Below are 13,923 nucleotides of genomic sequence, written 5' to 3' on the forward strand. Positions count from 1 at the left end.
GAAAATTACAGATAACATTTCATTTGTAATTTGTTTTCCTCCACTGAGCGCGGCCAGTCTTGATTCCCAACCCTGGCAAAGTATTTACACAAGAGACTCAGAAAATTCCCTTGTTGGTTAAGTGAGAGACTGCAGTGTTGCGGTATTCCTAACATCCATTGTATCTGAAGGAAAGCTTAAAGTAACGCAAAGATTTAAGACGACCTGCTATCTTTGTTGTTGTTCCGAGTGACCTAACCTAACCTCCTCTGCCCCCCCTCCTACCCTAGACTCTTCCTTCCCTTACCGCTTCCCCCTAAAACCTTATTATATGACCTAATTATGGCAGCTGTTATGAAATTTGTTTTGTCCCGGGTTGTGTATTATGGAAAGTCACTTCTCATAGTAATCCCAGTGGCAAGTCTTATTAGTACATCGCTTGTTGGTGTACAGTTCACGTGGTCATTATAATAGTGTATACCCAGTAGAGAGTCTTATGGTCGTTAATACTTGGAAAAACAGATGGGATTTTAGATCTTGTTTGTTTATCATAGAGGATCGTGGGTGTTTAATGGACCGAATTTACATACGAGGTGTGAAGAGGGGGAAGAAAGGAGTGGGGTTAAGAAAGGGTTGGAGAGGGAGGAATAGGTGATGGAGAGGGAAGAAAGGGTGATGATGATACTAATGATGATAATGATGATGATGACCAGTATTCAAATATTATTAATAGAAAGAGAAACAGGGATTTTTAGTAATAATAATAATAACAGCATATCCCTTGTCTCCAGAAGGTGGGGTGTGACCTACGGCTGGGGTCACAGAAGGTGGTTGACCAGTGTGGGGTGTGTGGTGGTGACGGCTCCTCCTGTAACAAGCCTTCCTACTACTGGGATAAGAAGCCCAATGGTCCCTGTTCTGCTACCTGTGGTGGAGGTGAGACACACACAGACACACACACACACACACACACACACACACAGACACACACACACACACAGACACACACACACACACACACACACACACACACACACACACACACACCAAGCTAAATTGATTGAGAGAGAGAGAGAGAGAGAATGTATTTTAAGCTATTGAAGGACAGATAAAAAATATTTACATATAAGAACTGATAAAGGAAGAGAGATATTGAGAGAACCAAATAATAATTGTATAACATTAAACAGTGAAACATTAACTTATTTCTTACTCTGATCCAGGTGAACAGATTTCGATTTTATTTTATATTTAACTTTTTTTTCCACTTCGGTAATTTTAGATATTATGATCCAACATAACTATACAATTTAACTCTATTTTCTTCATAATAGATATTTCCAATTGTTCTAATACGTATTATTCTAACCTAACCTGACCTAATCTGACCTGACCTAACCTGACCTAACCTAACCTAACCTGACCTGACCTGACCTGACCTAACCTGACCTAACCTTACCTAACCTAACCTGACCTGACCTAACCTAACCTAACCTTACTAATATTTTTTTTGTTTTTGTATTATCCTTAGTAATATCTGTGTGTGTGTGTGTGTGTGTGTGTGTGTGTGTGTGTGTGTGTATGTCTGTGTGTGTGTACTAATTCATGTATGTCTATGTGGCAGGCTACCAGATGTTGTCGGCAGTGTGTGTGGAGAGGTCTACAGGCAGGCGGGCGGCGGAGGAACTTTGTGACTACACGGCTCGACCCATCCCCGTTATCCTGAACTGCAATGATGACGCCTGCCCCACCAGGTGAGTTACTGGGTACTGAGAGACCAGGTGAGGGGCACTGAGAGACCAGGTGAGGGGCACTGAGAGACCAGGTGAGGGGTACTGAGAGACCAGGTGAGGGGTACTGAGAGACCAGGTGAGGGGCACTGAGACCAGGTGAGGAGGCAGGTGAGGGGGAGACCAGGTGGGGGGGTGCTGAGACCAGGTGGGGGTGCTGAGAGACCAGGTGAGGGTGAGACCAGGTGGGGCACTGAGAGACCAGGTGAGGGCACTGAGAGACCAGGTGAGGGCACGCTGAGACCAGGTGAGGGGGCACTACCAGGTGGAGACCAGGTGAGGCACTGAGAGACCAGGTGAGGGCACTGAGACCAGGTGAGGGGTACTGAGAGACCAGGTGAGGAACTGAGAGACCAGGTGAGGGGGGCACTGGACCAGGTGAGGGGTACTAGGAGGCCAGGTAAGGGTGCTGAGACCAGGTGAGACTGAGAGACCAGGTGAGGGCTGAAGCCAGGTGAGGGGCACTGGGAGGGAGGTGAGAGGTGGGAGGTGGGGAGAGAAGGAGGGAGGAAAGGGGGATGAACGTGAGGAGAGGGAGCGAGTGGTTGTGAGAGGGAGGGAGGGAAGAAGAGAGGGAGGGGGAGTGAGGAAGGGAAGGAGAATAGGGAGATTAAGTACGGAAGGGTAGGAGAAGGAGAAGGAGAATAGATGGTACAGAAAATCTCTCTCTCTCTCTCTCTCTCTCTCTCTCTCTCTCTCTCTCTCTCACGTTGCCATAACAGCGGCCGCCGTGACCAACAAGGGATCGCTTGAATATGTTTTACTGTGAAACACCAACACAGTGTCATACTCCTTCCTGTACACAAGGGCGGAATTCTTGGCACATATTATGGTGTTTTACGGCTTTATAAACAAGGGGAAGGGAGGAGGCTCACAGCGTTTAGCTAAATGGGTCGTCTCTATTATGTTAACTGTTCTGTGGTGGAGCTGTCATATAAGTTCATATATTATCTTAAGATTATTATGAAGAAGAGGATAATGATGTAAGGTATTAAAGAGAAAGGCTGTTAACGAGTTCAGTGAAAGGAAAGCAAAGTGGGGGGGGGGTAACTCGAGAAATTTGTCTCAAAAGTAGCATTAGAAGTCTTCCTAACTCACTTAGCTTCTTCCTCTCCCTCTCCGTCTCACCAAAGTCCCTGTCTCATACAGTGTTTAATTCCCTTTCTTTTTTATCTTTCATCATTAGCGGGGAAACATTTGTGTGTGAGATCTGCCTTTGTGAGGGAGTGACTACGAGCCGTCACTTGTTGATTGTTATGATGGTACACGAACGCTGTTATGTTGGTACACGAACGCTGTTATGTTGGTACACGAACGCTGTTATGTTGGTACACGAACGCTGTTATGTTGGTACACGAACGCTGTTATGTTGGTACACGAACGCTGTTATGATGGTACACGAACGCTATTATGTTGGTACTGAACGCTGTTATGTTGGTACACGAACGCTGTTATGTTGGTACACAGACGCTGTTATGTTGGTACACACGCTGTTGTTTTGAACGCTGTTATGATGGTACACGAACGCTGTTATGTTGGTACACGAACGCTGTTATGTTGGTACACGAACGCTATTATGTTGGTACACGAACGCTGTTATGTTGGTACACGAACGCTGTTATGATGGTACACGAACACTGTTATGTTGGTACACGAACGCTGTTATGATGGTACATGAACGCTGTTATGTTGGTACACGAACGCTATTATGTTGGTACACGAACGCTGTTATGTTGGTACACGAACGCTGTTATGATGGTACACGAACGCTGTTATGTTGGTACACGAACGCTGCTCGGCGGATCACTGTAAATATTAAATAAGAAAAAACTACTATAATTCGTGATATAATACTTATTTTATATAATATAGAGTCTCTCAAAATACGTAAATAGTTCAAATAACCATTAATATCATTCCTGAGGTAATATTTTCACTGAACCAACTAACGTAGATAAATATTAGTCTCCAAATAATGTAAAAACAAACATTATATTAGGATAAAGTTCTCGTATAGATGAAGCAGAAAAGTGAATCTTACTGTGAAATATTTTCTTACAATTATTTACAGAATCTTGCGGGATATTGTAGAAGGAAGAAATATTGGCATCAACAAAAATTTCCACCGCGAAATTATTTATTACTTTGGCCAACTTTTTATCTACTAATTCATTATTTTCTTCGCCAACTTTACTTTACCTTCGCCAAATTACTTTCTTCGCCGAACCAAAGTTTTCTGTAGTTTGGTCTTAGTTGAGTCGTTTAGTCTCTATCTGGGGTCTTGGCCATAAACCCTGGTGGCCATCCTAAACCTGGCCATCATCACACATCAGGCCACCTTTCCATTAACTTCTTTCCCTGTGACTCCTCCTACTTCATGGCCATCTCCCCTCTCCCCTTCTTTGGCCACCGAACCCTCTTCTTGGCCACTTTCTCTCCCCTCTTTGGCCATCTACCCCCAGCTGGCCACCTTATCCACCTTCCTTGGCCACTTTTCCTCATCACTCGCATAAGGAAATGAAGTCTGGGGACCGAGGGTCACTTGGCCAATTATAGTGGATCGTAAAAGAAGAGGTGGTGGTGGGGATGGTGGAGATGATGGTGGAGATGATGGTGGGGATGGTGGAGATGGCCAGGCGTCGACAGCTGGCCAGGTCGGGCGAGAGGAGGAGCCAGCCAGGCGAGTTTGGTCTGACGCCGAGTGCCTGTGGTGGTGGTGGTGGTGGGAGGGAGATGAGGGAGGGAAGTAAGAAGATGAAGAGTGAGGGAGGGGGGAGGTGAGGAGGGGTTATGAGGTGTGAAGGGAAATGGGGTGAGGTAGAGGAGAAGGGGGGAGGGGGAAGGTTTATGAAATGTGTAGGGAGGAGGAGGAGGAAGATTGAGAGGGAAGAGGAACATAAGAGGATCTAAGAGGAAAATTATACCAGAAACAAAACAATAAACTCCCAAAAGAAAAAATAAATAAATAAAACCAAGCGAAATGTAGTAAATAAAATCAAAACTAGAAAATATAAAAGTCTGCCTTAGAGTACAAGAACGACAAGAAGAAAACGGGGAATTTGTAAGGGAGAACCTTTTTTTTTTTATTCTTGTCGCTGCGGGATAACAGGGAAGTAACTGCCAACTTCACAACACTAAAGAAAGTAGATAGCGTCAGTAGGCGTCTTGGCCATGTAGGGGAGAGTTTGGTGGCCCTGTGAGAGGTGAGGAGGAGGAGGAGGAGATGAGAGTACAAGGTGGATGTAATTTCCGGGGTTGTGGGGAGTGAGGGGGGAGGGGTACTGACCAACTCGGGAGCTCCGCGGTGTAAGTTGACGACGACGCGAGAAATTCTGGCGTGGCTTCATCTACCGAAATCCCATCTACTTCATTTCCTGTCCACCTCCCCGTCTACCATACACGTCTAACTTTATTTATTTTATACATGTCTATATTTCTTCTACCACTGTCATCTACTTCCTATATAATCTACGCCATATATTCTTTTTATACCATAAGATCTTACCGCCTCAGCTATCATTTTTTTCTCATACTTTCAACGTTCCAGCGTACCGAGTCTCTCTCTCTCTCTCTCTCTCTCTCTCTCTCTCTCTCTCTCTCTCTCTCTCTCTCTCCTGCAAACAAAAGCTTCACTGCAAACTATACATAAACAAGAACCATTAATATTTACAGGTACTAATTATTTCCCTGCAAATGATAGACAATTTTTTGCAGTGTTAGGTAGACAAATGTTCCGACGTGTCCTCATTATTGCAAACAAAAACATGATTGTAGTAAACCGTATATAATGTAAACACTATCAACCAATGATCACTGTAAACACTATCAACCAATGATCACTGTAAACACTATCAATCTGTGTATAGTGTTGTTTGCATATTTAGTATTGAGCTTATTTGATTTTTGTCTACGTAAACAGTACTGAACAAAACAGGACGTAATTCTTTAATATCTATGGAAACAAAGTATTAATGAACACTGCTGGACATAACTGGACATAACTCACTAAAGAACACTATTGGACATAACTGGACATAACTCACTAGAGAACACTATTGGGCATAACTGGACATAACTCACTAAAGAACACTATTGGACATAACTGGACATAACTCACTAAAGAACACTATTGAACATAACTGGACATAACTCACTAAAGAACACTATTGGATATAACTGGACATAACTCACTCAAGAACACTGTCGGACAAAATTCCTGCATCTTTTAAAATTAATTGATTTACACAAGAACAATTTTATGACACCCCCTCCCACTCTGCCCTCTCCCCTCCCACTCTGCCCTCTCCCCTCCCACTCTACCCTCTCCTCCCATCCCCACCCTCTCCCTCACTCTACTTTCCCCTCCCACTCTACCTTCTCCCCTCCCACTCTGCCTTCTCCCCTCCCACTCTGCCCTCTCCCCTCCCACTCTGCTCTCTCCCCTCCCACTCTGCTCTCTCCCCTCCCACTCTGCCCTCTCCCCTCCCACTCTGCTCTCTTCCCTACCAAAGGAAGAAGGGCGTTGAAAGAGAGGGAAAGAGTAATTAATAAGAGGGAGAGAAATGGGAGAGATGAGAGGGAGGGAAGGAGGAGAGATGAGAGGAAGAGGAAGAGAATATTGGATTAGAAGGAGGGAAGGAGGGTAAACTGAGAGAGAGAGAGAGAGAGAGAGAGAGAGAGAGAGAGAGAGAGAGAGAGAGCAACACGTCGTCACTGCTGGATTCACACAAGTTCTTCATAATCTGACTAGGCAGGATTTTCAAGGATTTCTGGTTGGGTTTCACTGGATTTGGGTCGGATTTGGCGGGATTTTAGGTCAGACTACATGGAATTCCCTCGGATTTGAGCGGATTTTTGTGAATTTTCGACTAATTGGTCTAGATTGAAAGCTTAATTGTTATTTTTTTCATATATGCTTTGGTTTTACTGCAATTTATTATACTGTATCATTTTCAGTATAATAAATTACTTCAGTTGGCCAATTAATCAAAAGCTGCTTTCCGACAAATTTTTTCATATATTAAAATTCGTTAAAGATGAGGAAATTTGTTTAATACTGGATATACCAAAAAATATTTCATAATGTGTATTTAATGTTCTCAAAATCAGTACACTGTATTTATATATTAAATTATAATACCTAATTTATCCTTCAAATGAATGATATTTACACGTAAGTTATTTATTTTATCAACGAGATAATGAAAGACAAAAAATATAATGGGAATATATTTTATACAGAGGTAAAGTGTAATAATAAATGATACAAATATAATATTCATAATTTTTTAATTTGTTTTCATCCTGGAGTGAGTTTTCAATCCGGCAAATCTGTTTTCAATGACAGATTTAAGCTCTAATAGGTTGTGACACGTCGCTTTCCAGAACTTATAAACTACATTAGGAATTTGCAGATGTCATAATTTGTTTTGATTGTAGATTATATCATTGAAAAATATCGTCAATTAGTTGGGAAATGATATATAGTTGAGCTGTGAGTCGTATTTGTTGACGCGGGGAACACCATCACCTCTTCCTTCAGTATACAAACATGACTCAATTATTTATGTTCATTACAAAATTTCAATGTTATTTCGTTCATAAATTTATTCTTTAAGGTAGGATAATAAATTTAGTTCCCTTCTCTAAGATCATCACACATACAACTTGTTTTCCTGGGTTAGTAGTATTATTTAAATACACCCAAACAATGACCACAACTTACAGAAGAAAAAAAAATCTTCATAACACCTATACAATTAATCACTAGTATACAGCTAATAACTATAATAACTAGTACCACCTACCCTCCCCCTCCCTCCCCCAGCTGGCAGACAGGAGAGTGGGAGTCATGTTCTGTCTCTTGTGGTTCGGGTTACCAGCTACGAGAGGTGTACTGTGCAGAGCCTCGCAACACTAGTGCTGTACGTGTGGGTGATCACTACTGCAGTACTCCACGCCCACGTCACCGTCAGCCCTGCAACACACACGACTGTCCACGCTGGTACGACGGCATCTGGTCGCAGGTATGACAATTCCGTTGCTCAGGTTATGATAAATAATTAAGCGTTTCGGGTAGTAAATCCTCCCAGGTGATTTAAATTTCTCAGTTCGCCAAAGATTTGTGTTTTCAGAATGTAATCCACCTATATTTTAATGACTTTATTTTGTAATATGTATGCATGTACGTTCGTATGTATGTATGTATGTATGTATTGTATGTATGTATCTGTGTATGTATGTATGTATCTGTGTATGTATGTATGTATGTATGTCTATGAATTCCCTCTTTTATTTTGTTTATAGTCGTTCTTCAGTTATTTTTAGTCACCCCGGGGACCACCTATACTTTAGTCACCCCCGGGGACCACCTATACTTTAGTCACCCCCGGGGACCACCTATACTTTAGTCACCCCCGGGGACCACCTATACTTTAGTCACCCCGGGGACCACCTATACTTTAGTCACCCCTGGGGACCACCTATACTTAGTCACCCAGACCACTCTATACTTAGTCACCCCTGGGACCACTCTTATATTTTTAGTCACCTCCTGGGACCACTCTATACTTTAGTCACCCCTGGGGACCAATTTATACTTTTAGTCACCCCCCGGGGACCACCTATACTTTAGTCACCCCCGGGGACCACCTATACTTTAGTCACCCCCGGGGACCACCTATACTTTAGTCACCCCCGGGGACCACCTATACTTTAGTCACCCCGGGGACCACCTATACTTTAGTCACCCCGGGGACCACCTATACTAACCCCTGGGGTGTATCTGGCTTACACTCAGGGTATACAGCGGCCTGGGGGTATAATTTAGCCTGTTACACCAACCACTGTAATATTTTCATTTATAAATATAATTGTATGTGTTCAGAATTATAATACGTATTTACATTTGCTTGCCTCAATTACCTTTGCTAACCTGGAAATAAGTGATTCAAGATTAAGGTTAGGTTAGGTAATGTAAGGTTAGGTTAGGTTAGGCAAGGTTAGGTTAGGTTAGGTTAGGTTAGGTTAGGTTAGGTTACATTATTTCGTCTTTGCAACAAAAATGGGTCACCGTTGTACTCAGTATTCACCATAACCCCTGAATCAACACCCTATATGGCCCTGATCGCTGCTCATAGCCTCGTAAGCTATACGACTCGCCCTATAAGTAACTTTACCTTACACGGAACAGTTGCTACTTACCCCAACACCAGGTAACTTAAGAGGATTATTTCTAGCAATATTCATCAGTCACACTGTTATGGCATGGAAGGTAAATCCCTCAAGCTGCTTCCGGCTTGTTTGTGCAGTCTACAACAACACCAATTTTCAATATAATAAAAAAATCTAACTCATGTCTGTAAAATAAAACTGAAAATCGTTAACTAGACTGACGTGTGTGTGTAAATGTTAACTCTGTGCTTCCTTGGTCAGTCTGGGAACCTGACGAACCATGACGTCAAATGAAAAGCTTCCATTGTTTTCCCTCGCTAGTGCTCAGCGACGTGTGCCGACGGAGTTCAGACGAGGGTTGTCTTGTGTCGGGACGCCCATGGCCGCTCCTCCCGCTTCTGTGACCACAACTTCCGCCCGTCTGACACACGCCCATGCCGCACGGGCGTCTCTTGTCCCCTGCCCACCACTCTCGCCCATCCCAGACACCAGCCCTACACACGTGAGTACCCGGACATGATATAGAGAATTACTCTGTTACCCATCATAGTATACTGAATTTCCTGACGTGTTTTTCCTCGTTCTTCTCGTCGTCAGCGCCATGGTGGCCCGAGGAACAGGACGTGTTGGGAAGTGAGGAAGGTGGGGCGCCTCTCATACCCCGCCCCAGAGCCCTCATTGTGGACCAGCAGCAGGTGCCTTCTGAGCCTACGTGAGTTACCCCTGCCCGTGTTCTCTCTCTCTCTCTCTCTCTCTCTCTCTCTCTCTCTCTCTCTCTCTCGTCAAAATCGTTTTCTTGATTTTTTTTGTCCTGTATAAAACATTTTTCGTGTAACTATGGATCTTTAGGTTCTCCTCCGTCTTTATATCTAAACCCAACTAAGAAAAATCATTGTGTATTAAAATAGAACTCATTACATTAGCCAAATATTATTTATATATTTATTTACCTATGTTATGTCCTCCTGTGATGATGTTTGTAAGAGTAAACGGAAAATAAACAGGGAGTTGTACAAGACTTCTGTTGGCATGATAGACAACAGGAATTAATATAGTGGAGTTGCTCTAAGTCTTCAGAGTTAACCCGGAAATCATGCTTATAATATACTAGGGTTACATACACGACTTTTTTTTATTTTTTTATTAATTATAATATAAACAAGGTGGTGTAATGAGAAACTCTTAAGCCATAAGTGGAATAAACAAATTACAGTCAATTAGAATAGAGGTTTATGACGGCAGTAAATTTTATTGGTTATATAAGTACGAGTCTAAACATTAAAGGAACAGATTTTTGCTTAATGGTGGAATGAAGTAGTTACCGACACAATAGCCAATCAAACTAATGTCTACAGTGGAGTTAGTGGTCGTCGATAATTGGTTTTATATGTAGTTTGTGGTCGAAATGCGAATTATGGACACCATGTCGACACCTTCAGTACACCCCTACACTATGTCGACACCTTCAGTACACTATGTCGACACCTTCAGTACACTCCTACACTATGTCGACACCTTCAGTACACTCCTACACTATGTCGACACCTTCAGTACACCCCTACACTATGTCGACACCTTCAGTCCACTCCTACACTATGTCGACACCTTCAGTACACTCCTACACTATGTCGACACCTTCAGTACACCCCTACACTATGTCGACACCTTCAGTACACCCCCAGGGTAGGTCCTCCCTTCCCTGGCCCTACAAATCTTCTCTCTATTGGCCCGAATACTGGCTGTGTTATCAAACCTTCCCTGACCTCCCCTCGGACCGGCTATGGTGTCCCCAGGGCGTCCTTAAACCTCTCTCTCTCTCTCTCTCTCTCTCTCTCTCTCTCCCCGTCACGGATTTGAAAATGAATAATCGCTTTATCCAGGAGTCGGAGGGAAGAACGTGAGCTGTAATCACGTTAAGAGGAGAGTTAACTTACCCAGAAAAAAAGTTGGGTTTCTTCCGCCATTCTTAAGTGTTGTTGTGGCTGGCTGGTGGTGGTAGGGGTGGTGGTAGGTAGTGGTACTGGTGGTGGGTGGTGGGTGGTGGTTGGGGAGGGGGGTAGACGGGTGGTTGTGGTGGTGGAGGGGTGTGTGGAAAGTGCTGGAAACACACACACACACCAGCCTCCCGTCTGCTGGGTGAGTTATACTGGCTTCTACCTAACCTAACCTAACCTAACCTAACCATACCATCATCCTCCATTGCCCCGGCGGTGTTGCAACTCTGGTATTTAAGAACAAGTGTTGTGTTGAGGCAGGACCAGGAGGTAAGCCACCATCTTAGAGACCATCATTTACTCGACTTCACGTCACAACACTCCATTATTCAAGTCTTGCCTATTTGATAAAGCTATACAGTACCTCTATCTATATATATATTCTATTTTTACTTGTATTATTGATGTAAAAAAATATAATACGGTAAGAGTTACATTTTAAAACTTGGTAATTGGTAGAATCAACACAGGAAGCTAAAAGAAAAACTTGATTGGTTGATGGACGTGACAGTTCTCCGCCCCTGCCCATTTCTCCGCCAATCAGTAACGAGGTGGAGGCCCAAACTTCGACTATAAGACGCTTGGAGGTCGACAGGCTAGAGTAATCCTCCCGTAGTGGAGGTGTAAGGGTGATTGTTCCTCGCCAGGCTACGGTGATGATTTTGCGTTTTCCAGGACGACGAAAAACATGGCATATTATTCCTTGATTGTTATGGTTTTATCTTGAGGAATGGCGATGGTGTCGTTGAGACTTTGAAAGCATTATTTTCTTCCTCGTCTCTCTCTGATTAACGCCATCAATGTTTATACTTCGAAATCTTATCGCAACAAATCGATTTTATCTTAACGAAACTTTACCGAGGATAGTCAAACACTCTTATAACTGTGTGTGTGTGTAATAATAATAATAATAATAATAATAATAATAATAATATATAGTGTTAAAAAGTGACGACGACATTAATACCGGAATGGGAACAAAACACAGACCAGTGATCACCGTCGATAGCCAGAGGTCACGTCCGGGTACTCAATAACATTAGTAATCAGAAATTGTCGATTTACAATGTTGCAGTATAACGACGAATCCAGTTGATTGGCTGTACCATGGATCAGCTAGTTGATTGGCTGTACCATGGATCAGCTAGTTGATTGGCTGTACCATGGATCAGCTAGTTGATTGGCTGTACCATGGATCAGCTAGTTGATTGGCTGTACCATGGATCAGCTGACTCAACGTAAACAAACACACAAACTAGCTGGACGTGTGATAAACTAACAAAAATATTTCCATAACATAAACACTTTGACTTTTTTTGTTTTGTTTTTATTAGATTTTTTAGTTTTGAACTGTTAAGGTGTGGTACTCAAGGGCTAAGGTGTACTCAAGGGTTAAGGTGTGGTACTCAAGGGCTAAGGTGTACTCAAGGGTTAAGGTGTGGTACTCAAGGGCTAAGGTGTGGTACTCAAGGGCTAAGGTGTGGTACTCAAGGGCTAAGGTGTACTCAAGGGTTAAGGTGTACTCAAGGTTTAAGGTGTGGTACTCAAGGTTTTAAGGTGTACTCAAGGGTTTAGGTGTTGTACTCAAGGGTGTAGTTATCGTACTCAAGGGTGAAGTTATCGTACTCAAGGGTGAAGTTATCGTACTCGAGGGTGAAGTTATCGTACTCAAGGGTGAAGTTATCGTACTCGAGGGTGAAGTTATCGTACTCAAGGGTGTAGTTATCGTACTCAAGGATGAAGTTAATGTAGGTCACCGGCAGCAGAGGTGTTGTGGTAAGTAGTGATACTGATGGAAGTGGCAGTAGGGGAAGTAGTGTCAGTGGTGGTAGTGGGTAGTGGTGGTGGAAGGTAGTGGCAGTAGTGGTGGTAGAAGGTAGTGGCAGTAGTGGTGGTGGAAGGTAGTGGCAGTAGTGGTGGTGGTGGAAGATAGTGGCAGTAGTGGTGGTGGTGGAAGGTAGTGGCAGTAGTGGTGGTGGCAGGCAGTGGCAGTCAGTGGTCGTTGGCGCCGGCACAACAGGCCTGGTTACCATGGCGACGTAGCGGCTCGGATGCACCATTTCCTGCGGCCTCTTGGCGCCAGGCCTGTCCCCCTCCCATACCTCCCTCTCCTTCTCCCCTTCCCTCCCTCTCCCCTTCCCTCCCTCTCCCCACATCTCCCCACCTCTCTCATCAACATCACCCCTTTGACACCTTCCTCTCACTCAGTCCTTGTGGCTAAAACTCCACAGATTTACACTTAGTTAAACTTAGTCAGGTTAGACCGCGTCCCAACATCCGCCACCCGACTTCCACTTCACCTTCCCTGCCTCCCTCCTCCCCCCCTACACACGCCCCAAATTGTGACTCCATCCCCCCGGCCAGGCGCCAGCTGAGGACGGGCGGGCCCCACCTTGGATGACGACACACTGTAAGACACGGCCGGTCACGTCTCACTCCAGGACTGATATAGTTACGGATGGCTTGGAGGGTTGTGGCAGTGTCCTTCCTTCCTTCCTTCCCTCCCATCTAACCCCCCCCTCCTCCCTTCCTTCCCTACCCTTCTTCCCCATCCTTCTCCTCCTTCGCTCTCTTCTCATCTCTCGGACGCCAGATGGAATCATTGAAGGTCTGTCTAAGGCTTTTTCTGGCGCTGTTATATTTATTCGTGAGAGAGAGAGAGAGAGAGAGAGAGAGAGAGTAAACGGAAGGTGATCCCATTTTCTGTATCTCTTCCAGCTACCCCTTCCTACCCTACCCCCCCTTATACCCCTTCCTACCCCCCCCACCTTTCTACCCCCAAACCCACTACCCCCCTACCTCTTCTCCCAACGAACTAACGAACTTTTACAACAGTCAACCATACATACATCATCAGCCTCCGCGTGGTCTGTTATTGGTCAAGGTCGCGGGCTTGTATCGACTGTGACGTCATAACTTCCTCCTCCCTCCCTCCCCTCCCTCCTCCTCCCCAACCCATTTCACTGAATTGAATTGAAACAGTTTAT

At 44.1% G+C, this 13,923-nt stretch overlaps 1 protein-coding gene across 1 annotated transcript in view; it reads left to right on the plus strand.

Annotated features, from left to right (window-relative positions):
• LOC121859080 (ADAMTS-like protein 1) overlaps positions 1-9,654 on the plus strand; it is a gene marked incomplete at its 3' end in the record, with an annotated part of 66,472 nt that extends 56,818 nt beyond the window's left edge. Inside the window, exons 5-9 of the mRNA XM_042355753.1 lie at positions 771-915; positions 1,604-1,733; positions 7,597-7,795; positions 9,264-9,444; positions 9,540-9,654. Of these exons, the coding sequence (XP_042211687.1) occupies positions 771-915; positions 1,604-1,733; positions 7,597-7,795; positions 9,264-9,444; positions 9,540-9,654 (770 nt within the window). The remainder of the gene's footprint in view (positions 1-770; positions 916-1,603; positions 1,734-7,596; positions 7,796-9,263; positions 9,445-9,539) is intronic.
• Between the last annotated feature and the right edge of the window lie 4,269 nt (positions 9,655-13,923).

This window comes from Homarus americanus, unplaced genomic scaffold (assembly GCF_018991925.1).
Source record: "Homarus americanus isolate GMGI-L3 unplaced genomic scaffold, GMGI_Hamer_2.0 scaffold60415, whole genome shotgun sequence".
In the NCBI taxonomy this organism is placed as follows: Eukaryota; Metazoa; Arthropoda; class Malacostraca; order Decapoda; family Nephropidae; genus Homarus; species Homarus americanus.